The sequence below is a fragment of the Aotus nancymaae genome, unplaced genomic scaffold (assembly GCF_030222135.1).
Source record: "Aotus nancymaae isolate 86718 unplaced genomic scaffold, 86718_ANA_hifiasm-v0.15.2.pri h1tg000053l, whole genome shotgun sequence".
Classification (NCBI taxonomy): Eukaryota; Metazoa; Chordata; class Mammalia; order Primates; family Aotidae; genus Aotus; species Aotus nancymaae.
Genome location: NW_026988467.1, coordinates 30,186,437 through 30,212,153, shown reverse-complemented (window position 1 = coordinate 30,212,153; position 25,717 = coordinate 30,186,437). Strand labels below are relative to the sequence as shown.

General features: G+C 42.6%; 1 protein-coding gene across 1 annotated transcript in view; it reads left to right on the top strand.

The window, feature by feature from the left end:
* Window positions 1-25,717, top strand: part of CSMD2 (CUB and Sushi multiple domains 2) — a 616,469-nt gene that overhangs the window by 415,886 nt on the left and 174,866 nt on the right. The window contains exons 20-24 of the mRNA XM_064363669.1: window positions 7,333-7,548; window positions 9,026-9,214; window positions 14,693-14,862; window positions 22,842-22,998; window positions 24,558-24,749. Coding sequence (XP_064219739.1) covers window positions 7,333-7,548; window positions 9,026-9,214; window positions 14,693-14,862; window positions 22,842-22,998; window positions 24,558-24,749 — 924 coding nt within the window. The remainder of the gene's footprint in view (window positions 1-7,332; window positions 7,549-9,025; window positions 9,215-14,692; window positions 14,863-22,841; window positions 22,999-24,557; window positions 24,750-25,717) is intronic.

Sequence of the window (25,717 nt, the reverse complement as noted above, 5' to 3'; positions counted from 1 at the left end):
CCCATGAGATGGCAGCACACCAGCTCATCCTTTGCCTAAACATCCCTGCTGTGGGGAGGCCACCAACCCATTCAACAAATGGGTACCTACTATCCTTTTTGGACAGATGCTGTATTCTCCTAATAGTCTATTAGGTGTCTCTGAAAATATTTTCCTTGTATTGCATCCTGGAGGAACATCAGATACACCTGCTCCCTCTTCCTCACATTCACCCTTCAGATGCTGAACACAGCGATCCCCTTCTTCCATAACTCAGCTCCTCCCCAGATATCATCTTTCATATGGGTCACCAGCCTGCACTGCTGCCTCAGCTCCCCTAACATGAGTGACCTTTGGGTGTCCAAGTTCAAAGTAAGGATACTGGTTACAAATAAACATTAATTAACATATTAATATTCTTTTCTCAACAAATATGTATTCAATACCACCCATGTGACTGACACTGGGGCTGGGCTTGGGCAGTAACCAGGCAGATTTGCCTTCTAGCCTCAGAAGCTTATTCCCAAGTTCATCCAGAGTCATGGTTCTTGCAGTTTGGCAAGTACACTAATGCTTAGGCCCAAGGCTAGAGGTTTTGATTTTCTATGCTGGCGGTGGAAACCAGGCATCCATGTTTTCAGAACACTTTGCCAGTAATTTTGATGCATGCTTTTAATTAAGAACCTCTGATCTAAAAGAATTAACATGCAGAAGAGGCAAGAAACAAATTTTAAAGGAAAATTAATCCTTCTGGATATTAAAATGTCATTATGGGTAATGTTAACAATGTGGTATGAGTGCAAGAGTGGACATACAAATAAGAGGTGGGGAATAATTGTACAGAAATAGATCCCTCTGTGTGTGTGTGTGTGTGTGTGTGTGTGTATGCACATGCCTGTGTACGTGTGAGAAAGAGACAGACTTTAGTATATGAGTAAAGTGTCATTTCAGATCCATTGAAGAAAGGATGGATTATATAATAAATGGTGTTAAAACAGTGGGCTGAACCATTTGCAGCAAAAGAAAAAAAAACAAATCTATACCTCAAGCATTTAATCACATAAAATCCAGCACTAGGGGAATGTAACTCTCAGGTGGGCACATACTTTAAAGAGTAACAACAGGTAGGCACGCACTTTAAAGAATAACAACAAAGGTACAATCCATAAAGGCGAAGACTGCTAGATTCAATTTAAAAAAAAAAACTTTAAAAGGATTTAGGTTTTAAAAAAAAAAGCTCCGTAAAAATTGAAAGTCAAATACTAAATAGAAAAAAAATTTGCAACATATAATAGATTAAGGATTAGCAACCAGATACACAAAGAGCTCTTAAAATTTATATATATATATAATTTTTTAAGATTACCTTAAGTTCTGGGGTACATGTACAGATCTTGCAGGATTGTTACATAGGTATACATATGGCTACCCAAACCAGCCTGCGAAATGAGCAAAGCTCTAAACTAACACTTCGTAACAGAGGAAATAGTAATGGAAACGCATTGACCTCATTAATAATGAAACAAGTGAAATTTTAGAAGGGAAATAACATTTCCCTTTTTAATCATCAAGGAAAATTATAACAGCCTTGGGAAGAATGTGGACACTTGAATACTATTCACTGCTGACATTGTGTAAAATGGTTCAAACTTTCCAGAGGATGACTTGGTGATGTGAATCAAAAGCCTCGAAAATATATTGTAAGGAACTTATGAATCTGTAGATTTTGGTATCCAAGGGTGGTCCTGGAACTAATCCCCTGCAGATACAGAGGGACAATTGTACCTGCCTTTGCACCCAGCAATTCCACTTACTGGAATTTATCTGAAGAAAATAAGTAAAACTCTACATCAAGATTTAGCTGCAAAGATTTCCCCTAAGACATTATGTATTATAATGGAATATTAGGAACTATTCAAATGTCCATCAATAAGGAAATGTTAAATGAATATAGGGTATGGCCATAGAATAAAATACTAGGCAGCTACTAAAAGGAATAATGTGAAAGAATGTTTAAAGACCTACAGGGGTGGTTGCAATACTTTGGTAAGTAAAAAAAGAAGTTTGCCAAAAGAATATATTTAGTTTAAAAGACATCCTTGTTTGCATAAAAAACAGCCTGAAAAAATATACCCCAAGATGTTGTCTCTTATTTTCATCTTTTGGCTTTTTTCTAATTTTGAGCAATAAACACATTACATCTCAAATATACTATTTGTATAGAAAAGAAAATTTGAAAGAGAAGTCATTTATAGTCCCACCACATGTACTTAAGTGTGTCACTTGGCCTTCACTAGGCCTGCCCCAGCCAGAGTTAGGATGGGATGGCCTGGAGCTTACTGGGTCAAGGTAGGACAATCCAGGCAGTCAGGATGAGGCCCGGGGTTGTCCCCTTCTTCCCACAATATTGTTCCTAAGGAGGGGAGGGATGGGACAGTGTCCTTGTTCATCCTGCAGTGCTGTTTCCACAAGCCTGGTCAGAGGAGACCACTGGAAAGAAAGGTAGCCCCTCACAATCCCTAGAGAAACAACCCCTGTCATTATGGTTTTCTCTATGTCTGGGCATCTGTGATTATAAAGGTGTATGCTTTTTTTATGAGTTTCTATGTGTGTCTTTGCCTGGAAGTCAATCAAGCTCATCAACTATTTAACAAATGCTTATTTGATACTCACACTACTGAAATTGCTAGGAAAACAGCTGAACAAGCCACTCTGCCATTGCCTGCCTTCAGGAAGTTTATGATTTAGTGACAGTAGACAGCCTAAACCAAGATCTCAGTATAGCATGACCAATGTGTGGTAGAGCAGACAGAGGTGTGGAAACATCCCGAGCCCAGCCCTGGGCTTAGGAAGGTGTCCTGGAGTTGAGACTTCAGCTAGTCTTCAAAGATGAACAGGAAGTAGAAGTAGCCAGGTTAAAAGGTGCTCAGCAGAGACTCAACAAGAAATCACAGATGAATGACCAGATCACTTCTTCCTTAGAACCATTTAAAGGTATCACCTAATTCTTAGCCTAGATCCCCCAAATGATAAAATGGCTAGCATAACCCATAGTCTTTCTTTTTTTTTTTTTTTTTTTTTTTTTTTTGAGACAAAGTCTTGCTCTGTCTCCAGGCTGGAGTGCAGTGGCGCAATCTCGGCTCACTGCAACCTCCGCCTCCTGGGTTCAAGCGATTCTTCTGCCTCAGCCTCCCGAGTAGCTGGGACCATAGGTGCGTGCCACCACACCTGGCTAATTTTTTTGTATTTTTTATTAGAGACGGGGTTTCACCATGTTGGCCAGGATGGTCTCGATCTCTTGACCTCGTGATCCGCCTACCTCGGCCTCCATAACCCCAAAGTCTTTCTTACCTTTCTCAGCCTCATTCTCAGCCCTCTAAACTAAGTTCTAGCTACACAGAACTTCTTTCCATTTCTAGAACTTGCCAGGCTTTCTTTCTCCTCTAGAGCTTTGCACATCTGTACAATTTTCTTTTCTCTGGAATACTTCCTCTCCCCAAGCAAGGGGAATGGGAGTCTCTACCATCATCCTTGCCTGGCCAGCCCTTCATTCTTCTGAACCCCCCTTCCTCTAATGAGCCTTCCCTGACCCCCTCTCCCCAGCTCTGCATCTAGGTTGGGCTCTTCTCCCCTGGGCTCCCATAGCATGCATTCTGTACCTCCCTGATTTCAGACTTGACTCCACTGTTGAGAACGTGCATTTTCATCATCAGTCTCCCTGACAGACTAGGAGCTCTGTGAGAGATAGGTCTGTCTTGTTTCCTGCAGTTTCCCCGGCTTCTGGCTCTCTGCCTGGCACATAAGGAACTCAAGAAGCATTTGGTGATATGAATCGAATTGAAGTGAACCCAGGCCCTTCTCCAGAGAGCATTCTCTGTTCTCTGTTTATAAAAGTATCTTGGGTTAACATACCTATTAAGCTGCTATCTAGATTGCTCCCTAAGAGAAAGCAGTGTGGCTCAGGAAACTCAAAACTCTGTGAAATTCAAAATAGTTCAACTTGCCACCTGCCCAGTCCAAGAGAACAGCCAATTCAGGAGTCCTGAGAATGTGCCCTTGCTGAGACCCCAGAGCTGACACCATTTAACCCATGAGGCTGTCTGGGAGTTAGATGAGTTGAACAAAGAGAACACCTGCTGCATACCTACTGTGTGCCAGCCACTGTGCTGCATGCTTTGCATATGCTATCCCAGTTTTGCCTCACTTTGGGAGTAAATGTCACCTGTAAAAGAGATATTATCGCCTACATATTACAGTTGAAGAACCTGGAACTCGGGGTGTTAAGCAACCTTAGCCAAGACCCTTGAGCAGGTAAATGGGCTTTTGATCCAGGTGTGTCTTACTCCGAAGCCCAAGCCTTTTCCATTGCCCTGTTCTTTCCGCTCCTATGTGGTGTTGATGTCATTGGTACGTTTCTGCATGATTCAGTCAAGTGAAGTATTTGTGTGTGTATCTGTCACGTCGAATCTGGATTCCAGCTCCAACGTGGTGCCTCTCTGTTTCTGTGACATTGTCTTCACTTTTGCGCAATGGCCCGAAAAGCCCCAAGCCATCAGCACAGCTGGGAAACCCAGAGGTTTCATGTCAGATGTTTGCTCATCCTTAGAATCCCAGCCAAATGTTTACTCCTTAGGAAGGGCTCTATTTTCATGCTAAAATGATAGAGTGCAAAATGTGATGTTTAATCAACTTGTTTCCACCTGTGACTGAGTCTCATCCACTCTCCACCCAACTCCATGTCCTAGGTAGGAGGGATAGGACATGTATTTCCTAAGCTGCATAGACTGACAACAGTTTTCTCATTTGAGACATGTTTGTGTGTCAAGAGTATAGCATGCATGTGGGCACATACACCCACAAGCCTTTCACATCATGGATCTGGACCCGCATGAAGCCTTCCCAACACTGAGGCACAGTTTCTTACTCTTCCTCTATGCCCCACTCTATATTCTCATGAGTAGTAATGTGTCTGTCTTCTCCACTAAACTGGGAGATCTTTCTCAGTGCTTAGCACAAGGCCCAGCACTTGGTAGGTGCTTAGGACTTGATGCATCTCAGTTGCCTGGGAACAGGGTATTTACAAGCTGCGTCTCTTGTCCCATCTCTTCTGTGGTGTTTTGTCTCCTCCACCTCCATCTATAGAAGCCCAAATCCTCCAGGATCTAGTTCCTATCAACAGGGAGGCAAGGATATAAAAACTTTTAAAATGCTTTAGCATTAGGGTCTTGGCTCCAACCGTCACTTATAAAACATGTATCAGTAATGATCTAGATAAGTATTTCTGAAATTTTAAATGCCTATAAATCATTTGGGGATCTAAAGAGCATGCAGATTCTGATTCAGTAGGTCTACAGTGGAAGCCAAAGATTCTGCAATTCTAGTAAGTTCCTTGGTGCTAACCACACTGCTGGTTCATGGACCATACTTTGAGTAGAAAGTGGATCACACTTGGAGTAACAGGTGGGTCCTAGTTCCTGTCCTAGCACCACCCACAAAACATAGTCCCATAGGACACTCACTTGTGCATGGCCACACACTCACACACATGCCCACCAAACACAACTGCCATCTGGACAAGTTCCAAAATTGCTTTGGGTGTTAAGACCATGCTGCTCTATAACTTCCCTCACTATCTGATCCCTTACCCCACCTGGCTACTCTTACTACCTGCTCTCTTTCTGTAGCCTAAGAGGCCACACCCTGAAGTAGCTGAGAGCATGACCTCTGCAGTCAGGTTGCCTCAGTTCAGATTATTCCAGCTCTACCACATGCTAGCTGGGTGATGTTGGACAGATGACTTCATCTGTTTGTGCCTCCATTTCATTGGGTGTAAACTGGAGATGATAATAACGTGCCCACACCACAGGGTTCCTGGCAGGATTAAATGAGTTTTCCTATCTCCCTTCCAAGGGAGTAGGTGCAAGTAAAAGCAGTTAGGACAGTGACACTAAATATTTAGTGCTTGAAATGCTAATGAATATCATTGCTTTAATTTTATTTTATGCTCTTAACCTTCCCCCTTAGTGGAGCTCCCTCCTTCATCTTTCCAGCTCTCTGATTGCTCTTTGACCATCTCCCCCATAGCTCCTCCTTTGCCCTGTCTCCTATTCCCTGTCACTTCTGCCCATGCTTCCATTCACTCCTTCTCCAGTTCTCACTCTGTCCTCTTCTCTCCTAGCTCTCTTCTCCATGCTTGTGGCTTCAGATAGCAATGCTTTGCTGGTGACTCCTAGATCTACCTCTGTAGTCCCATCTTTATTCTGAACTTCCAAATCTGTCCTTCCAGTGGCCCGCTAGCTCTCACTGCTTGCATGCAGAAGAAGCTAAGTCCATTACTCTTCTAAACCCACCCCTCCCTCCTGTGCCCTTCCCCAGGTAAGAGAAGACATCACTATCCTTCAGGTGGACTGCCACCAGATGTCTTGTCATTTCTCTTTTGCATTAAGTGCCTGCTGTCTTGGCCACCCTACCCCAACCCCCAAGGGCTCATGGTCATCTCCTGCTCTTGCTCCTTCTGCCAAGCCCCATCCTCTCCCAGTGCAGAGCAGCCACCAATATAAACGATCTCCCTGCCTCCTCTCCCTCTATTTCATCCTCCTTACAGCCACCAACATCTTGCTAAAACTGAGATCTGGTCCACTCTGGATAGGATGGCTTCTCATTGCCTCCAGAAAAACATTGGGTCTGGCCCCAGGCTACCTATCCAGCATCAATTTCAGGAGTAGCCACACCCAGCCACTGCTCAACAAACCTGGAATTGACAGTCCCTTTACACATATGGGTCTCCTTCCTGGTATACTCTTTCTCCCCTTACCTGGATAATTCCTGTGCATCCTTTTAAAATCCATGTCAAATGTTTACTCGTTGATGAAGCCATCCTCCACCCTCCTCTTCCTGCTGCCAACTGCTTTCTGTTCTCCTCCCCTTGGCATGCTGAGCCACATTCATTCCAGCACTCAGCACTCTGTATTGCAGCTAGTCGTTTAATGTCTGGTATATCCCCTTGCACCTAACCCTGGATCCTAGCCCGTAGTAAGACTCAACAAATGCACAAATGCTTGTTGAATGAATTAATGAGTGTCTATAAAGCATTCTCATACGCCTAGCCATAAATCTCTCTTTTAAATTTTGACAACTGTAAAAAGGCATTCTTCTCCCTGACTGGATCTTTGGGCACTTGTGTGTTCCGGTTCATTCGTTCAGATTCACCTGTATGGTTTATCAATGCATGCTTGTAGTCATACACACAGATAGACATTTGCAAACTGGAAATGTTTGTGTGGATCCTGTCTTGCAGCTGAGGAACTCCAGCCATCTCGCCATTATCAACCTGACCCTCTGGTCTCTTGGCAGGTGTGTTCTTTACTTTCCACACCTTCCACCTGGAGAGTGGCCACGACTACCTCCTCATCACTGAGAATGGCAGCTTTACCCAGCCCCTGAGGCAGCTGACTGGCTCTCGGCTGCCAGCTCCCATCAGCGCTGGGCTCTATGGCAACTTCACTGCCCAGGTCCGCTTCATTTCCGATTTCTCCATGTCATACGAAGGATTCAACATCACCTTCTCAGGTAAAGAGTGTGAGGGTCCCTTAGAGGAAGAGATCATGTTGCTGTTCGCTGTCTCCCTCTGCTGTCAGTCTCTGGTTTTCCCAGCAGATGGATATTAATCCACTCTTTCAGTCTCTGGGAAAATGACCTCAGTGCTTCAGCAAAAGATGCTTGGATCAGACCCAAGTAAGAACTTCCCTATAATGGTCTTGGAAGGAGGTAGCATGATCACTGAGGAGTCTCCTTCTATGAAGGTGTTTAGGATTTGCTCTGAACATGGCCCACCTAGGTGGTTGAACTAGAGGACTTCACAAAAGTCCCTTCCTACCCTAGTTATTCCAGATTTTTCTTCTGATTCCACTTCCATATTCCCAACCCAGCAATATGAAAAAAAAAAAAAAAAAAAAGGTTTGAAATTAACATATTGGAGTGGTTTAGTCTCATTTGGGATCTTTTTCATCAATGCTAATTTAGTAGTAATAGATACTTATCTCTGTGTTTAGGGATTCGGAAAAGAAAGCTCTTTTATTTGGCATTCAGGGAGGAAAGAGGACCCTTGGCTCCTCTCATACTGAGTCTCCCACCATTCTTGTCCCAGAGCACCCCAGAGTACCTCCCTCCACCTTTCTCAGCCATGGCCATGATAGCAGATGGATTCCTCCTGGGATGGTCAAGAGGTATCCAGCTTCTAGAAACTAGGGCATGGCCCAGCTTAGTCCCCCACCTGCCCTCCAATGTAGAAGTCACCCATCTGTCACATCCCTGGATTCACCTGGCCAATGGGACATATCCAGCCAGTGAGACTCAACCCTTATGAGAGAGACCCTCCTTCTCCTCACGCAGAGCCCTGGAGGACTGCATCCCGAAGGGAGATGCCCTTGCAGATCAGGGACTAGTCATTTCCATGCTGTTACTAGAGGCCCCAGGCAGGGCTTTGCCCATAAATGCCACCAGTCATGCTTGCCGACTGCCTCAAGTGCCAACATAGCCGAGACATGGCTTCTAATCAGGCAGTTGATACGTCTTCCCCAGTGGGAGTTGCCTGAGGCTGGGTCATGTATTCTGACCTTCTAGAACCCGCTGGTTGAATTTATCTAGTTCGGTGCCCAGAGAGAAGGAAGCAGGAGAGCCTGTGAGCCCCAAGGCACAGGTTAAAATGGAGGTAAAGGGACAGTGCAGGGAGGAGCTGAGTCCTGAGGCTCCTCAGAAGTCCTCCCGGGAAACCTGTCTGGGAAACGCTGTGCCCTTTCCCACTGCTCATAGGAGCGGGTGTGGACTGCCTGCCCTGGCCTCCCCATGTTTCTCTCTGCCTCAGCTCCCCTCCAGCTCTCACTTCTTGTCTCATCACCTTTGGTGGGCCAGTGCACTCAAGCTCTCTGCTCTGTCTTTCGTTGTTCCTGGCCCTATCCCTCTGGTGTTTTGCCTGTGTGTTCCCGTATTATTGCTCTGTGTCTCCCTGCGATGTCTCTGAGCAAGATGTCTCCTGCTGCCTTTCCAGAGTATGACTTGGAGCCCTGTGAGGAGCCCGAGGTCCCGGCTTACAGCATTCGGAAGGGCTTGCAGTTTGGTGTGGGTGACACCTTGACCTTCTCCTGCTTCCCCGGGTACCGTCTGGAGGGCACTGCCCGTATCACGTGCCTGGGGGGCAGACGGCGCCTGTGGAGCTCGCCTCTGCCAAGGTGTGTTGGTAGGTGGTCACGTGCTTTCATTTTGCTTCACTAATGGGGTGGGCCAGATTATAGTCTATTGATGTGAGGTGGTGGACAACACACGGACCAAGAGGCTGATTGAGCCCACACTTAACCTGCAGTGGGACCCGGGGCATGTAACCTAACCTCCTTCTGCTCCAACCTCCTTATCTGTAAAATAGGGATGACAATCCCTGCTTCATTGGGCAGTTCTGTATAAACTAAAGTGACCTTTACAAAGTAGGTCCACAGTGGACACTCACATGAAGTTGACTTCAGTACTTTCACCTCCCACCCTTAGCACACAGACCCATGGTTTAAGGATGCCTCTTGCCGAGAAATCTGGATGGGCACTAGATGGGCCTGTAGGAGGGATTTGTGACATTTGCGCAGGGGGAGTCCCCATCTGGTGGAGTAGATGGGTGCTTTTACTAATCCAGTGGTGGTGCTGACTGTCAGAGAAGCCTTAGGAAGACTTCATCCATTCAGCAGGGGAGGACAGAAGGAACAGGGACAGGGTCATTTTTAGTGTACCCACTACATGTCAGGCATCTGCTAGGTTCTGAAGATACAAAAGTGAACAAAACAGAGAAATTCTCCACTCCTGTTCCACATTCTAGTGCGGGGGGAACACAAGCTGTGAATACATAGATGTGTGATGTGTCAGGCAGTGTTGAGGCATACAGAGAAAAATTAAGTCAGCTTAGAAAGTGCAGTAGCTAGGGTTGCTCTTTTATAGCGATCAGAATAGGCCTCTCTGATGAGTTGACATTTGGGCAGAGATAGATATCTGGGAGAAGAGGGAACAGAGGACCAGGACCTAAACCATGAGGATGCTCAGCGTTTGAGGAGCAGCTCAGAGGCCAGGCTGAAGCAAGCGGTAGGGAGAACAGGAGATGTGGAGGTTAGAAGCAGCTGTTGGAGGTTGGAACCAGGCCCTACCTGCCTCCTTGCAAGAGCTTTAAAGAAGGCTGTTCGGAGTGCTGTGCCCAGAGAGTAGGGGGACACAGGTATTGTCCCTGGGGGCAGAGTGATTGCTGTCTCTCCCTAACGTATGAGGCTCTTGGGTGCCTGCTTGCTCAATCCTTATCATGTAGGGCTGGATAAAATACTAGCTGCATTCATGGAGTATTTTTCATGCTCACTGTTAGCCATGGAACTCATGTAAAGTGAAATATTATATAAAACCCCATAAAAATATATAAAACAGATCAAAGCAGCACTGTACTGACTGAAACAGGGACCAGTATCTCAAAAGCCAGTGAGGTCAGCTGTGCCTGAGACAAGTCCATGGAGCCCTCAGGCTGTGCCAAGGACAACTTAGACAGGCTGGCAAGATGGGCCAGGCCCAGGCTGTGCAATCATGCAGGCCAAGGTGGGGTCACTGCTTTGCCACTTACCAGCACTTAGATCTCAGGCAGGCCAGCAAACTCTCTCACCCTCAGCTTCCTCATCTATAAAACAGGGATAACAGCCTCCAACTCACAGGCTTTACTCTACATTAGATGGCATCATTTACATAAACTAAGAGGTGGCATATAATTATCGTTTTGCCAATAACCTTTTTATCTGTATTTATCAATAACCAATTGTCATTATTTTACCAATAACCTTTTACGATCTCAGAAAGGTTAAACATTAAAACAAAGAGCTGCAGAATTCCATTTCTGCCCAATTAAATAACCACAGAGTGTATTCCTCTTCTTATAACCATCCCCAAAGGCATCCACCCACCCTGACCTGGCCACACACTCAGTAACACATGGAACCCCCCTAGGAAGGTTCAGCTCATCTGGCTGCTAGCAGCTCCTTTAGTCTCTGAGAAAACATCCTCAGCTAAATGGTTCTGGGGGAAATTCTTCTTGAATGGGATTAACTAGGACCACAGATGCACACAGCCCGTAAGCTCTTGCCTCATTGATCTCATTGCATAAACTCATTCTTTAACTTATTATTCCAATTACTGTTTGTTCATGACACCTCACAATATTTTCATTATTATTACATTTGTCTTCTGTTTCACATGTTATTAATAACGCACGGCAATTATAATCACCTCTAATTACCACCAGCCCTGCTGCCGAGGATCAGGCTGGAGGTATCTCGGGAATGCCCACTGGGGGCTGCTCCTAGTCGCCGTGCAAATTGGATGATTTAGTCCACGTAGTGCTACCAGAAACATTCCCAGCCGAGAAGGAGATGAACAGCCCTGGGCTTTAATTCATGGTGTGATGTGGGTGGTGGGGAGGGAAGTGACATAGCCACTGACCTCAGGGACCCCTGAATTTGTTGTAGAAGAGGCAGCCCTGACCCCAGGGGACCCCAGTCTGCAGCAGGAGACAAGACCCTGTCCTTGGAAATCCCGGTGTGATGGAGAAGACCTAACCCTCTGCCTCGGAAGCCCCAGGCTGATGGATGAGATACAGCCTCTGCCCTTAACAAGACCCCTTCTGATGGGGGTGACAAAAGTCACAGATGCCAGAATCAGCCACAGCACTTTCCTGTGGATGTGACTGCTTGTTTCTCTGGAACATTTATTTGTTTCCATTTATGCCTGTGTTTGGCTTCTCAGTGCATCTGTTCACCTCCCCTGTTACTTTGGAAACTCTCCCGGAAGCAAGCGCCCCATCCCTCTACCCCTCCTGCCCCTTCCTGGTGCTGAGGACAAAGGCCTAACGGGGAGTCAGGACCTGGCGATTGGCCAAGGACTGGCCATATCTAAAGCTATCAGTCCTCCTTGTAAAGGTGTCAGGCGTATGGGAAAGAGGAAAGGCTCGTGCTGGGACAGAGATGGGGCATATGGCTCTTATGCAGGCAACAGGGCCAGGAAGGAGGTCCAAAACACACCAAAGCCTATGTTTAAGGGAAGCCAGCTGTCGAGAATTAGGCAGAGGGCAAGAGGCATCAGGAACCGTGAGGGTGCTGTGAGCCTCAGGCAGCTAACGCGTGCTTCCCATTAGCTTCTTAAGCTTTCTGCCAGTCCCAGAATGCAGGCAGTTAGGGCTCCAAATGGAAGCAGGCAAGCCACATAGATTCACCTGGGACATTGGTGGAGAGCCTACTACGTGCTAACCATTCCCCTATGTTTACCTATCTTATATATAAAATCTCACCCATTTATTCTACAGTCTTATGAGAATGCTATTATTGTCCAGATGAAGAGACTGAAGTTCAGAAGTTCAGAGAGTTGACACAATGTGTCTAACTCCAAAGTCCATGATCATCCCATTGCACCACAGGCCTCTGCCTAGATATAGGGGAGTGATAGTGAGCTCAGAGAAAATGGAGAGATGCTTCAGAAGGCTGCCCATGTAATGTGACTGAGTAATAAATGTTTACATATGCATGCTCTCAGCAACCCTGCCCCCCACCACAAATCCCCAGTCTCATCTGAGATCACCAAAGAAATGTACACGTGATGGAAACATCTATGTAAATTACCAACAGCCTCTGCCCCCAAGGAACCTGTCCACCACTGTCCCCTGAGTTTTATGAACCATCTCAGCACATTCATCATGATACTTGGAAGTTTTGCAAACAGACTAAGTTTAAAAGTACTGTAAAGTATACAAAAAATTAGCCAGGCATGGTGGCATGTGCCTGTAGTCCCAGCTACTCAGGAGGCTGGGGCAGGAGAATCGCTTGAACCAGGGAGGTGGAGGTTGCAGTGAGCCAAGATTGCACCGCTGCACTCATGTGTGGGTGACAGAGCGAGACTGTCTCACAAAAAATAAACTAAAAAGTATTGTAAAGTTAGATTTATCCTCCAAGAGAAATAGATGAGGCCTTATGTAAAGTCTTAGGAAACTGAAGCTGGTCCTGAATTGAGCAGGACCTAGGGGGGAGGGTCCATTGAGAAAAGTAGGGACTTAGTGGTGAGACATATGGCCCCCATCTTCAAAGGACTAAGGAGCAGCCTTGGGGACAAGAGAACACACAGACATATAACTAAGCCCATGAGCAGTTCAGCTCTGAAGGTTTCCATGTGCTCCATTTGTGCTGCCTCAGCCTAGTACACTTCTGGCTCAGGGTAATTAGGGGTTAACTATAAGATCCAAGCAATGGCCCCTTGGTCAACCCCAGGGCTTTTCCAGCCACAGACTGTGCCTAGACTAAAGGATGCTGAGGGATGGTTTAGAGAAAGCAGACTTGCTATCAGCCGCCTGAAAGATTCAAGGCATGCTCCAAATTCCCCATATGTCCACATGGATAATGGGCCTGCCATCTGGACTTGTATTTACATCCTTCCGGAGCCTAATTATTATTTTTAGGACTGTACATCTTCAGAGGTCAGTGTATTCCTTATCCATTCATTCATTCATTTCTTTTCAGTAAATATTTATTTTACAGACAATCCAGGCTAAGGCTTGGAAATTCATAGGTTCATCCAGCATGACCCTAGCCTTCAAGTTACTGACAGTGTAGGTGGGGGACACAGACAGGCAGCAAGAATCAAGGTGCAATATGAGAGATACTCAGATACATGGAGGAACAGGGAGAAACAGGGAAGGGCCTCCCAATGATTAAAGATCCCATTCCTCCGTACATGCCCTGCCATGAGCCTGCCCTACCCACGCACTGAGTGGGTGTTAAGGAGACAGTAACACGACCAAGCCCCACAGGACCCACAGTGCAGCAGAGGACATAGAATTGTTAACAAATAAGTCAAGTAGAATGGGATGACTGCTATAAATAAAGGTATGAGAACAATGGGAAAAGAATAACTAATTCTGGAGGAGGAGAAACGGATTTCCAGAGGAGAGTGTGATTTCTTTAGCTGTTGAATGAAACAAGCTGCAATGGGACTATGCTAAAAACTTTCCCCAGGACCCAGGAGGTTGAGTTCTCAGCCCCCTCCTCTTCACAAATCGACAGAGAGACTTGGTCTAAGTTGCTGAGTACCTGGTTCCTTATCTTTAAACCAGAGATGATCATTGTGCCTACCTGATGGGGCTGGCTGTTGTGGCTAATGACTGAAATGGTTCTTGTAAACTGTCAGTCGTGCTGTTTTGCACCTAAGGGTTAGCGATTATGATGTGATCTTGCCCCTTCTTAGTTTCTGTTCTGTGGTACTGAAAGGCTTCATCTCTCCTCGCTTAACGGCCTCCCTCTTCCTCTGACCTCCTCCTTGGTCATTTCTGTTGCTATGCTACTATATGAACAGGTATGTGGAAGGGCTGCTTAATAGCACTGTGAAATTGTAAAGGGTGCCTGGTGGGTTAGTTTCTGTTTCTATAGACAGATAAACAGAACGAGAGGCAGAACAAACCAGGAAGCACCATAGGTAGGAAGGTACTTTTTTTTTACATTTGTTAGGCATTTCTGTAGACAGTCCAACAACTGGACAGACACATAGGCATCTTGGCAGGTAGACAGGCAAACGACTTGTCATCTTCGTCAGGTTCTCCAGAGCTGTGAGTTGCCTTCTGGATGCAGCCGAGGGGGTTAATCTGTGGTTATTGTGATTCTCTTTCCAGCTGAGTGTGGGAATTCAGTCACAGGCACTCAGGGTACTTTGCTGTCCCCGAACTTTCCTGTGAACTACAATAACAATCACGAATGCATCTACTCCATCCAGACCCAGCCAGGGAAGGGGATTCAGCTGAAAGCCAGGGCATTCGAACTCTCTGAAGGAGATATCCTCAAGGTAAAATTGATCAATTTCAGAGTATGTGTGTTACAGTATGCAAAAGTCTGATCAATACTCCTTTGTCTCTGTGTGAATGATCCAAACTTTCTCCTTCCTTCCTAAGTCCTAAAATACTCTCCTCACTCATCTGGGAGAAAGAGAGGACCAAAAGAGAGGGGTATGTGGGTATCTAAGAATATGGTTTTAGATTTTGTTTAGAAGCTGCCTGCTATCAAATGCATGTGTAATTGAGTATGAGTTGACTACATAATAAAAGATAATAATTCAACTTGGGAAACATGGCAAAACCCTGTCTCTACAAAAAATACAAAAATCAGCTGGGTGTGGTGTTTCATGCCTACCTACTGGGGAGGCTGAGATGGGAGGAGCCAGGGGAGGTTAAGGTTACAGTGAGCTGTGATCATGCCACTGCACTCCAGACTGGTCACAGAGTCAGACCCTGTCTTAAGAAATAATAATAATAATACTTTGGGTTGGAGCAGCCAATTGATCCAATTTTCCATTTGGAACTCTGACCATCAACATGGATAATGAAGAGTTCAAAGAACGTGTATATATATGCATGTGTGTGTTCATTTGTGTAGCTATATATTTATGGATATAAATGCTTTTATAAATATGTTTCCACATGTGTGGGAATCGGTGTCCATGTATTTGTTTGGTTTGGGGATCTGTGTCTGTGCACACCTGTGTCAGTGTATTGTGTGTATGTGCACTCGTGCATGTTTTCAGTGTGTTTTAGTAGACTAACAGGCTATTACAGCAGTTTCAGTGTACCACTATGATGGCCTGGTGTGGCAGTGGGATTAATGAAAGTGTATTCAAGACATATGTAAGAGAAAGAAATGACAGGACTTGGATTACAGAGAGGGTCATAGAGAGGGATTTGCTAAGACACTGAGCATACATGTCTTGTATTTCTTTGCATAAATACAAAGAATGTGTGATTGAGTATCTCCAGTAATGTGTGGTGTGTGTCTGTGTAATCAAAGAGTTGATTTTGGAGAATTTATTAAAGAGCTGCCTTAATAAAATGAATGATAAGGAAAGCCTCATACAAAGCATGTCCATTTTCATCCTAGGCCAAGGAATTTTTTTTAACTTTTTCTAATATAGTTTTATTCCTTGTAGCCAGAGAAGTCCTTACATTAGAAAAAGTTGAACCAGAGCCCACTACTCTGGAAAATCCAAAGAGAAACCACTAAATTTCCATACTTTCAGATTGTCTCCAGATGTAATGAATGTGCTATCCTTTTTATGTACAGATGATGGATGTTCTTGGCCAACCCCCTGGGGTATATGTCCTCTAGGGATGTGTGTGTGTGTGTGTGTGTAATTCAAATGCATTTCTCACTCTTACCTAATTCTATTTGAACACAAGAAGATGTACTTATGAGATGACTGGATGAGATGCATGAAATGGGATAGAACAATCCCATTGGCTTCTTAAGCTCTGCTTTCCAACCCCACATAAAAACAATGTGTGTCTCCCAACAAGAGAACACAAAACAGGGGTTTTATACCCTTCAGAGAACCATGTCTTCAGGCGTCACCCTTACCCTCACTTCTCTCCATTCATTTGAACCTCAGAAGCTGCAATCAGTACAGCAGTGCCAGAGGGACCTTCTCTCTGTAGAGGTGCAGATGGAGTGATGTGAGCTAGGCAATTCAGAGACCTTCTTGGATGAAGGCCATTAGCACAAAAAGCCAGCTTTGAGGCATAGGTTACAATTTTCAGGTTTTAAAGGGGGTATAAGCAATGGTTCTATGTAAGTGACCTGATAGAGCCAACAGAAATGGCTCCTAGGTTGCTGGAGGTCATATGGAGTATTGCCAGTGCCCATGCTTCCTCACTAAGGAGGTCTAGATTGGAATAGCACCTAAGACATAATCAACAGGTGGGGACACTCAACTGTACTGTCAAGGTTCTGGCTTCAGGGTCAGGTGGGCAGCTTAGTAAATAGGCAGAGAGAGTCTTTCTGAGGTGGTCAGGGTAAGAAAGGAGGACAGACATGGGGCATAAAACCCAGGTCAGAGTTCAGGGAGGACTAACAGAGGATGCAGAAGCCCAGGTAGTGCACACACGCAAACACACACATGCACACACAGACACACATTCTTTAGCACCAGGGTAGGAAATGGTCCTGCTACGGCCCCTTTGAGTTTAGTTCGTCTGCTCCCTTAGAGACTGCTGAGTGTTTCCGTTTTCCCTCTGTAATGGTGTGCCAACAAGAAAATTAACCAGATATGTGTAAATATTCAGCAGATAAGAAGAAGGAGACATGTCTAAGGAATCAGAGCTAATTGCCCCTCTGTAAGCAACAAAGAACAGAAACATATTTTAAAAGCTCCTAATTTGTATTCTTAAGAGAATTTGAGAGAATATTATATTTATGACACAAAAAATAGGCAATAATGAAAACAGAGCAATCTGAGATAAGGAGAGATTGAACAGAGATGAAAAACATGATCACCCAATTAAAAAATGGAATGAGGGCAATGAACGGAAGATGGTGAACCACAGAAAAATGAAATCAGTTTATTAAAAGATAAATTTGAGAACTTCTCCCACATCTTGTAAGGAAATGAAAAAGAGGATTATTTTATATTAATAAAATGGATAATCAATCCACAGTAAAACTTCATGTGCCAAATAACATAGCATGAATAAATTAAAAACTCCTGGAAATGTAAAAAAATTTAATAAAGTTATAGTCATCATGGAAGATTTTAATATACCTCTGTAAGTCTGTGACATATCACCTAAGTTAAAAATAAATAAGGATTTGGGTAGCTTGAATAGTGTAGCAGAATAAGTCAGAAGAAAGTAGGAGAAAAATACTTTTAAAGGTAAAGACAGAAATGACTAGAGAAAGAGAACTAAAAAACAATAGCAATTGTCAACACAACCAACTGGGTTCTTTGAAAAATAACTAATAAAATAGACAAAACTGGCAGAACTGATCAAAGAATAAAGAAGACACAAGTACATAATATTAGGAATTGAAAAGGGACATAATCAAAGATATAGGAGAGATTATGGAAATAAAAAAATATTTAGTTATCGTGCCACTGCACTCCAGCCTGAGCAACAGTGAGACCCTTTTAAAAAAAAAAAAAGGAAAATGTTCAGGAACAACTGTAAGCCAAGAAATCTGAAAGCTCAAATGAAACAGAAATTTTTATAAATAAAAAGTACTAATATGAAAAAAATCTGAAAAAAAACAATAACATTAAAAAATTGTAATTCCCCCATATTCTCTCTCAAAAGCCCCAGGCCTTAACTATTTTAAAGGTAAGCTTTACCAAAACTTCAAGAAGCAATTAATATTTGCAATAAATGGTTCAGAAGAGAGAAAAATAAAGATCCATCTCTCTACTCATTTTTTTTTTTAATGAGGCAAGTAGAAACTTTGAGATCAAAGAGTAAAATTATGGTCACCAGAGGATTGAGGGAATGGGGAGATAATGGTCAAAGTATACAAAGCATCAATTAGACAGAAGAATTAAGGTTTTTTTTTCTTTGAGATATAATGACATTACAGTGAATATGGCAAATACTAATCTATCATACATTTCAAAATCACTAAAAGAGTAAATTTCAAATGTTCTCGCCACAAAAAAGGTAAATATTTGAGGTGATGATTATGTTAGCTTGATTTACTAATTCCCCATTGTCTTTATAAATCATAACATTACCTTCTATCCCATAAATGTATGCAGCTATAATTTATCAATTTATAATTTAAAATAAAAATTTTTTAAAGAACAGACATCAGAAACTATTAGGGCAGTCTCACTTATGATCATAGATCTAAAAATTCTGAGTATAAATCAGATTGATTTTGACTGTGTATTAAAACAAAGATGACCAAGTAGGTTTGATTTCAGGAATGTGAGGATGTGTCAAAATTAGAAACACTCATAATGTTATTTGTTAGACAAACCATATGAAATTGCTATTTTTGTAGGTCAAAACTGTTAAAATATTGGCAATTTCATCGTTCAACCTAATATCCTATAAACACATTAGCAAAGAAAAAGACATTATCCTACACCCCAAAACATCATGTGATTAAATTCAATATCCACTCATGATTTTAAAAAATATCTCATAAAACTACAAATAGAACTTTCTTAACTTGATAAAAAACATTTCTACCAAATGCCTACAGCAAACATTATAGTTAATGACAAAACTTCCTAAAGATTTCCAGTAAAGGCAATAACAAGATCAATAGTTCTACTATCATCAATAGAATTCAGCATTGTACTGAAGAGCCAAGCCATTACATTTAAACCAGAAGAAGAAGAAAAGGAACTATAAAAATTAGAAAGGAATATAGAAAACTGTGTCTTAGTTTCAAAACTACAAAACAATCAGCTAATAAACGCAGAATCAATAAGAAAATTCATAAAGCTCTGGTGTTTCTATAACCAAATAAAACTTGTAATCAGGAGGGAAAGTCTCATTTATAATAGAAACAAAAACTATAAGACACCTAGAAATAAGCCCTCCAAAATGTGCATAATCTTAACTGAGAGAATAATAAAACTTTATTCTGATATTGATGTAACTGAAATAAATGCAGGGAGATTTCATGCTCATGGATGAACAGAGGGTATGAACAGGCAGGCAATTCACAGAAAAGGAAGTAAGAACTGTTGATAAACATATAAAAAGATGTCCTACTTCAATGGTGATCATGGATTTACATATTAAAATGAGATACCACTTTACATCCATCAAATTAGAAAACATCATAATACCCTAAAATACCAAGTATCAGCAAGGATATAAAGCAGTGAAAGCTGTCAGACGTTGCTAATGAGAGAGCAAATTGGCATTCCTTTTCATAGAGCAATCTAGTAATATCTAACCAAATTGAAGATGTGCCATCCCTGCAACCAGCTCTTCCATGCTAGATGTATGCCCGAGAGAAACTCAAGCACACGTGTGCAAGCAGACATGCAGGAATATTTGTAGAAATTATGTTTACATTGTTTGTAATTGTGTATATGTGTATATGAAAGCTTTCTGCTTAGCATATTCATTTTGAAACCAGCCATCTTGCTGACCTGCTTTATTGGATGTAATGGATGTGCATAGATTCCCTTGGATTTCTTAGGGAGACATTTCCATCACCTGCACATAATGATGAATTGGACCATCAGGCAATATCCTGTTAGGAAATAAATGTATACAAAGGCCCAATTCCCAATAGCAATACAAAATATAAAAATACCCAGGAATAAGTACAGAATGTTAGTGAGAGACTTGAAAGACAACTTGATTAAATTGAGCCAGACACCATGTATATTGATTGGAAGACTCAGTATCACACAGATGCATTTTTCTCAAATCCATCCATGCATTTAATGTAGCTCAGAATTATACAAGTTTTGTTTTGTTTTGTTTTGGGGGTTTTTGTTTTATTATTTTTAATTCAGGAAAATTCTTCTTGAGTTTAGTAGAATACATCTGGGAGAATTTTTTTTAAGTTAAAAGAAGACAAGTTAGGACTTTTCCTACTAATTATCTAAATATATGGTAAAGCTATGGTAACTAAAACAGTGTGGGTCATGCATAGGAATAGATAAATAGACAAATGCAATAGAATAGAAAGTTGACAAACAAAACCAAATTTATATAATTATATGTTAATTATATATGTGACAAAGATGGGTTTAAAATTGGTAGTGTGTGGAATATTTACAGAATTTAGCTAGATGGCTAATCTATCAGGGAGTTAAGGTAGAATTGTATATCATATCCCAAAATAAATTCCAGACAGATTTAAGGACATGAATTCTAGAGGAAAATATTGGTTTATTTATCATACATTTCTAAGTGAGCCTTATGTGCCAGAGCACATATTGTGGACACTGATATGTAAATAATTATATTGCAGATTGGGTTACCTTTTATTATAGAAATTCCTGCAGCCATTTAAATGCCGTTATGGAAAAAATATTTAATGACTTTAAAAATATACACATTATATTAAGTGAAAGAGCAGGTTGCCCCTACAGTATCTATAATTTGATCTTATTGTTATAAAAAGTATTTTTAAATTTATACAAGGAAATAAAGGCATAGAACAAAGCCTAGAAAGATATCACCAACGTGTTGTAAGTCCTGAAAGTTATTTGCACATTTCTGTTTTATAAGTTCTTCTGCAATTAATATTTTATTGTAATGATGCAAATAATATTTTTGTTCTTAATGAATTAGGATGAATTATGCTTGGAAATTAAGGAAAGTATCCTGTTCCAATCATACTTTTATTAATAAACTATAATTTCTTAATAACTCATATATCTAGTGAATGTTTAAATTTCCAGTTATCTCATAGATGTCATAATATTTTTAAAATTTGTAGTTTATTTGAATCAGGATTCAATAAGGTCCACACATTGGATTCATTGTCTCATGTGTTTTTTAATCTATAGGTTTCTCCCTCTATCTCTTTTCTTTTCCTCTTTGTAACTTATTTATTGAGAAAATCAAAGCATTTGTTCAGTGGAATTTTCCACTCTGGATTTTGCTGAATGCCCTCACAGGGTAGCATTTTATATGTTCCTCTGTCCTCAGTATTTATTGCCTGTAAGTTGCAAATTGGATCCAGTGGCTTGATCTGATTAGGGCTGATATTTTTGGCAAGATAACTCTGTGGGTGGTGGTATATCTTTTGTTAAAGAAACACATGGTGTCTGATTGTCTTTCTTACTGCACCTGGTGATTATTATTTCTTATTGCAATTGATGATTCTTATTCTATTGATGATAAATGCCTTGATCCATTAATTTCCATATATGTTTCAGTGGGTAAAAATATTTTTACAACAAATTAGGCTAAACTCTTTGAACTTGTATTATCTTGAGGTCTGTTGGAACCCTGGAATTCACTCAGTCTATCAGTGATATACAGCAATTACACAAGGATCTGGAAACAGACTTCAGGCTCCCAGGAGCCTAAACACATCTCTGTAATATACAACACTGTTAGCTTGAAGGATGGCTTCTTTTAGAAAGCTTTGCTTCATAAATAGTACAATGGAAATATTGTTTCAATTTGCTGGCAGCTGGCACCACATTGTGTGCCATACACAAATATTCATCACCCACTCATAGATCCCATCTTTGATATTTACGAAAGCACCAGGGGGTCTTTCACTCCATCACAACTTCTGTTGTTATTTGTACAATTATCTGGAAAGGAGCAGCAACCTCAAAACCTGGGGAGCCAGTTCATTATTCTGATGATTGTTGTCTTTGCTGGTGCTCAGAAGTTCAGGGGACAGATGGGAGCAAGGGAAGCCAGATGCCTGCACGATTCCACCCTTGGCAAGCCCAGCAGGTCCTAGCTGGAGCTCTCATTTTAGGAGGAAAGGGGCAGAGGCTGAGCTTGGGGAAGAAAAAATCACCATGGTCATTTTAACTATATCCCCTCTGGATCCCAGGGATGACCTCCAGCAGAGTGGTCAAGACAGTCTACTGCCACAGGGGGTGGGATCAGTTGAGAGGATGGCTGTATTTGAAGGTTTAGCAATGTAGAGATGAATGCTTTCAGCCTGTCTCTCTGAAGAAACAGATGTTTTGAGGAGCAGGCAACCCAAACTTGACCTCCCCAGGCCGCTAAAGAGTAAGCTGGTGCTATATGGTGGTTGGGGGAACAAGAGCACATATCCACTGGAAAGGTTAGAACAGCAACCAGTTCCCAAGGACTAGATTCACACTAAAGGTGGGCTGAGCATAGAACTGACATGAAGGGAAAACAAGATAACTTGCTCAGTTGGTAGCTTCCCTCTGCCATCTTCCTTGCATCTGATAGTTGTGCCTCTAATAGTTGTTACCACTGTGCCTCTAATAGTTGTTACCGTGCTAAATTCCAGGAATGTGGGTTGTGGAATAAGGTGTTGTTCAACATAAGGCCATGCTGACAACATTGGGTCGGGGGTCTCTTCTGCGTCCAGGTTTATGATGGCAACAACAACTCCGCCCGTTTGCTGGGAGTATTCAGCCATTCTGAGATGATGGGGGTGACTTTGAACAGCACATCCAGCAGTCTGTGGCTTGATTTCATCACTGATGCTGAAAACACCAGCAAGGGCTTTGAACTGCAGTTTTCCAGTAAGTCTTTCTTGCATCTGTGTGGACAATGAAATCAGGCTTTCCCATTTTAGTCATTTATTTGAGCTTCTGCTTAACTATGCGATACAAAGAATGTACTCTTAAGATTGTTTTAAAATCCAATGTGTATCCATCAGTAGATTCATGAGTAAACAAAATGTGATATGTTCATACAATGGAATAGCATTTGGCCATAAAAAGGAATGAAGTGACCAGGCGTAGTGACTCACACTTGTAATCCCAGCACTTTGGGAGGCTGAGGCAGGTGGATCATGAGGTCAGGAGTTCGAGACCATCGAACTCATGAAACACCGTCTCTACTAAAAATATAAAAATTGGCTAGGTACAGTGACAGGTGCCTGTAATCCCACCTACTCAGGAGGCTGAGGCAAGAGACTCACTTGAGCCTGGGAGGTGGAGGTTGCAGTGAGCTGAGATCGTGCAACTGCACTCTAGCCTGGGTGACAGAGCAAGACTCCATCTCAAGAAAAAGAAAGAGTGAAGTGCTGATACATGCCTCAATGTGGATGACCCTTGAAAAGACTGCAGTAAGTGAAAGAATCCAGTCGCAAAGGCCACATATTTTTTGAGTCCCTTCATATGAGCTGTCCAGAACAGGCAAATCCATAGACCCAGAAAGTAAATGGCAGTTGCCTAGGGCTGAGGGAGTTGGGGGAAAATGTGTATGGAATTTCTTTTTGAGGTGATAAAAATGTTCTAGAGCTGATTATGGCAATAGCTGCACAACTCTGTGAATCTACTAAAAGACATTGGATTGTACATGTTAGATGGGAGAATGTATGGTATGTGAACTGTATCTCAATAAAGATAGCTATTGGGGAAAATAATTCACAGAATATACTCAAGCTTCCCCTTGCCTGGGCTCGAGGCTGCCTGGCAGAGGATCCTTGCCTGTTACAGCAGGAGATTCAGTGGAAGAGGATTAGAGACACCTTTGAATTCTATTTCTATCAAGTGAAAATTGTGTAAGTTTGGAACAGTTTATTTAACCTTACCAAATCAATGCTCTCAGTTGTAAAATGCAGATAATTATGCCACGTCTAAGACTCCTGTGACTAACAAATGAGAGAGAACACATGTATAGCACCACAGAGTGGGAGCTCTACATAAGTCTGTTTCCTTTTCCAGCCTGTTTCAACAGCGTATGTTTAAGTAGGTCATAACTAAGCTTTCAAACATACATTTAAGGTAACTTCTCCATATTACCCCATCTTATCAGAATGTCTCAGTGAGCAAAATGAAAAGAACACTCCTGCTAGCAAAAATGCTATGAGGTCAAACAAAAGAAATAGAAAATGCAGACCTTAGGCCTGAAAACTATTAAAAGCTGAAATCATTTACATATAGCAACAGAGAAATGAATGCCACTTAATATCCCCTCAACTGAGCATAGAAATGAGGAAATCCTGACTGGTGAATCCATCAGAACCCGGGGCCATGGCTAAGACAGCTTCCTTGAGGACATGGACTTGAAGGGAAGGGAGGAAGTGCGGTTTCTGCTGCGATAGGTCTTACTCTGCCTCTTCTCTCCTCACCAGGTTTTGAACTCATCAAATGTGAGGACCCAGGAACCCCCAAGTTTGGCTACAAGGTTCATGATGAAGGTCATTTTGCAGGAAGCTCCGTGTCCTTCAGCTGTGACCCTGGATACAGCCTGCGGGGTAGTGAGGAGCTGCTGTGTCTAAGTGGAGAGCGCAGGACCTGGGACCGGCCTCTGCCCACCTGTGTCGGTAGGAGGCCTTTTCCTCTGCAGGGAACCCTTGGGTCTCCCATAATACCACACTCTAGCCCTGGGCTCGTTCCAGTTAGATGCCATGCTCCAGGGCTGGGGGCCATCTACTTGGACTGAATCCTCTTGTTAGCAGGCATCATGGCTCGCCTGCACCCCTTCTCCACTTCCTCACTTTCACACCTCATTACACCTATGCAGCAGCGCAGTCAGGCGGGTAGCTTTCCTTTGTTGCACACTTAGCAACTGGGACCACAGCCAAGTCATGTCCTCAAAATTGTAACGCAGGTGACAGCAACGAGGTGGGAGAGTCCAGCAGAGTCCATTAGAAAGAGAGAGATGTGGCTTTTGCCTGAGTTCCAGCTGTTACTGTAACACCAAGACTCAAATGAGTCTCCCACCTGCTCTGGGTCTCAGTTTCTCTGTAGGTAAAATGGGGCTCATGCTCCCTTTTCTGGTGGGATGTCAAAACAAAGAGTACAATAAAGAACTAGCACTGCTCTCACTGATAAAGTATGCAATAATGAACTTGCATCTTCTTAAATCTGTGGTTCTTCCAGAATATCATCAGAGATTCTCTGGAATCTTTACGTGTGTGTCACAGGACAAGAAACAGTGGTCTGAGCAGAAGTGCAAAATAGGCAAAGCTAGTCATTCTGTTTGTCTGGCCTTTTCATCTCTCACCACCCATCTCCCTGCTAATGTGAATTCCCCCATACTGCTTCGTCCTGCCTCCTACCTTGCCAAAACCAGACCTTTCTCTCTCTCCACCCTCTTCACCGTGTCCCACAACCTCAACATGTCTGTGCCAGCACTGGCTAATCTTGTAAGAACAAAACATCAACTGGAAAAACACATACATGCCTACTAAGCCCCACATGCTAGAATTGGTGTACATGTATGTCTGGGTATTTGTGGAGGCAGAGAAATAAGAATAAAACCTGTTCACTGCCCTTGTGGGGGCCCATA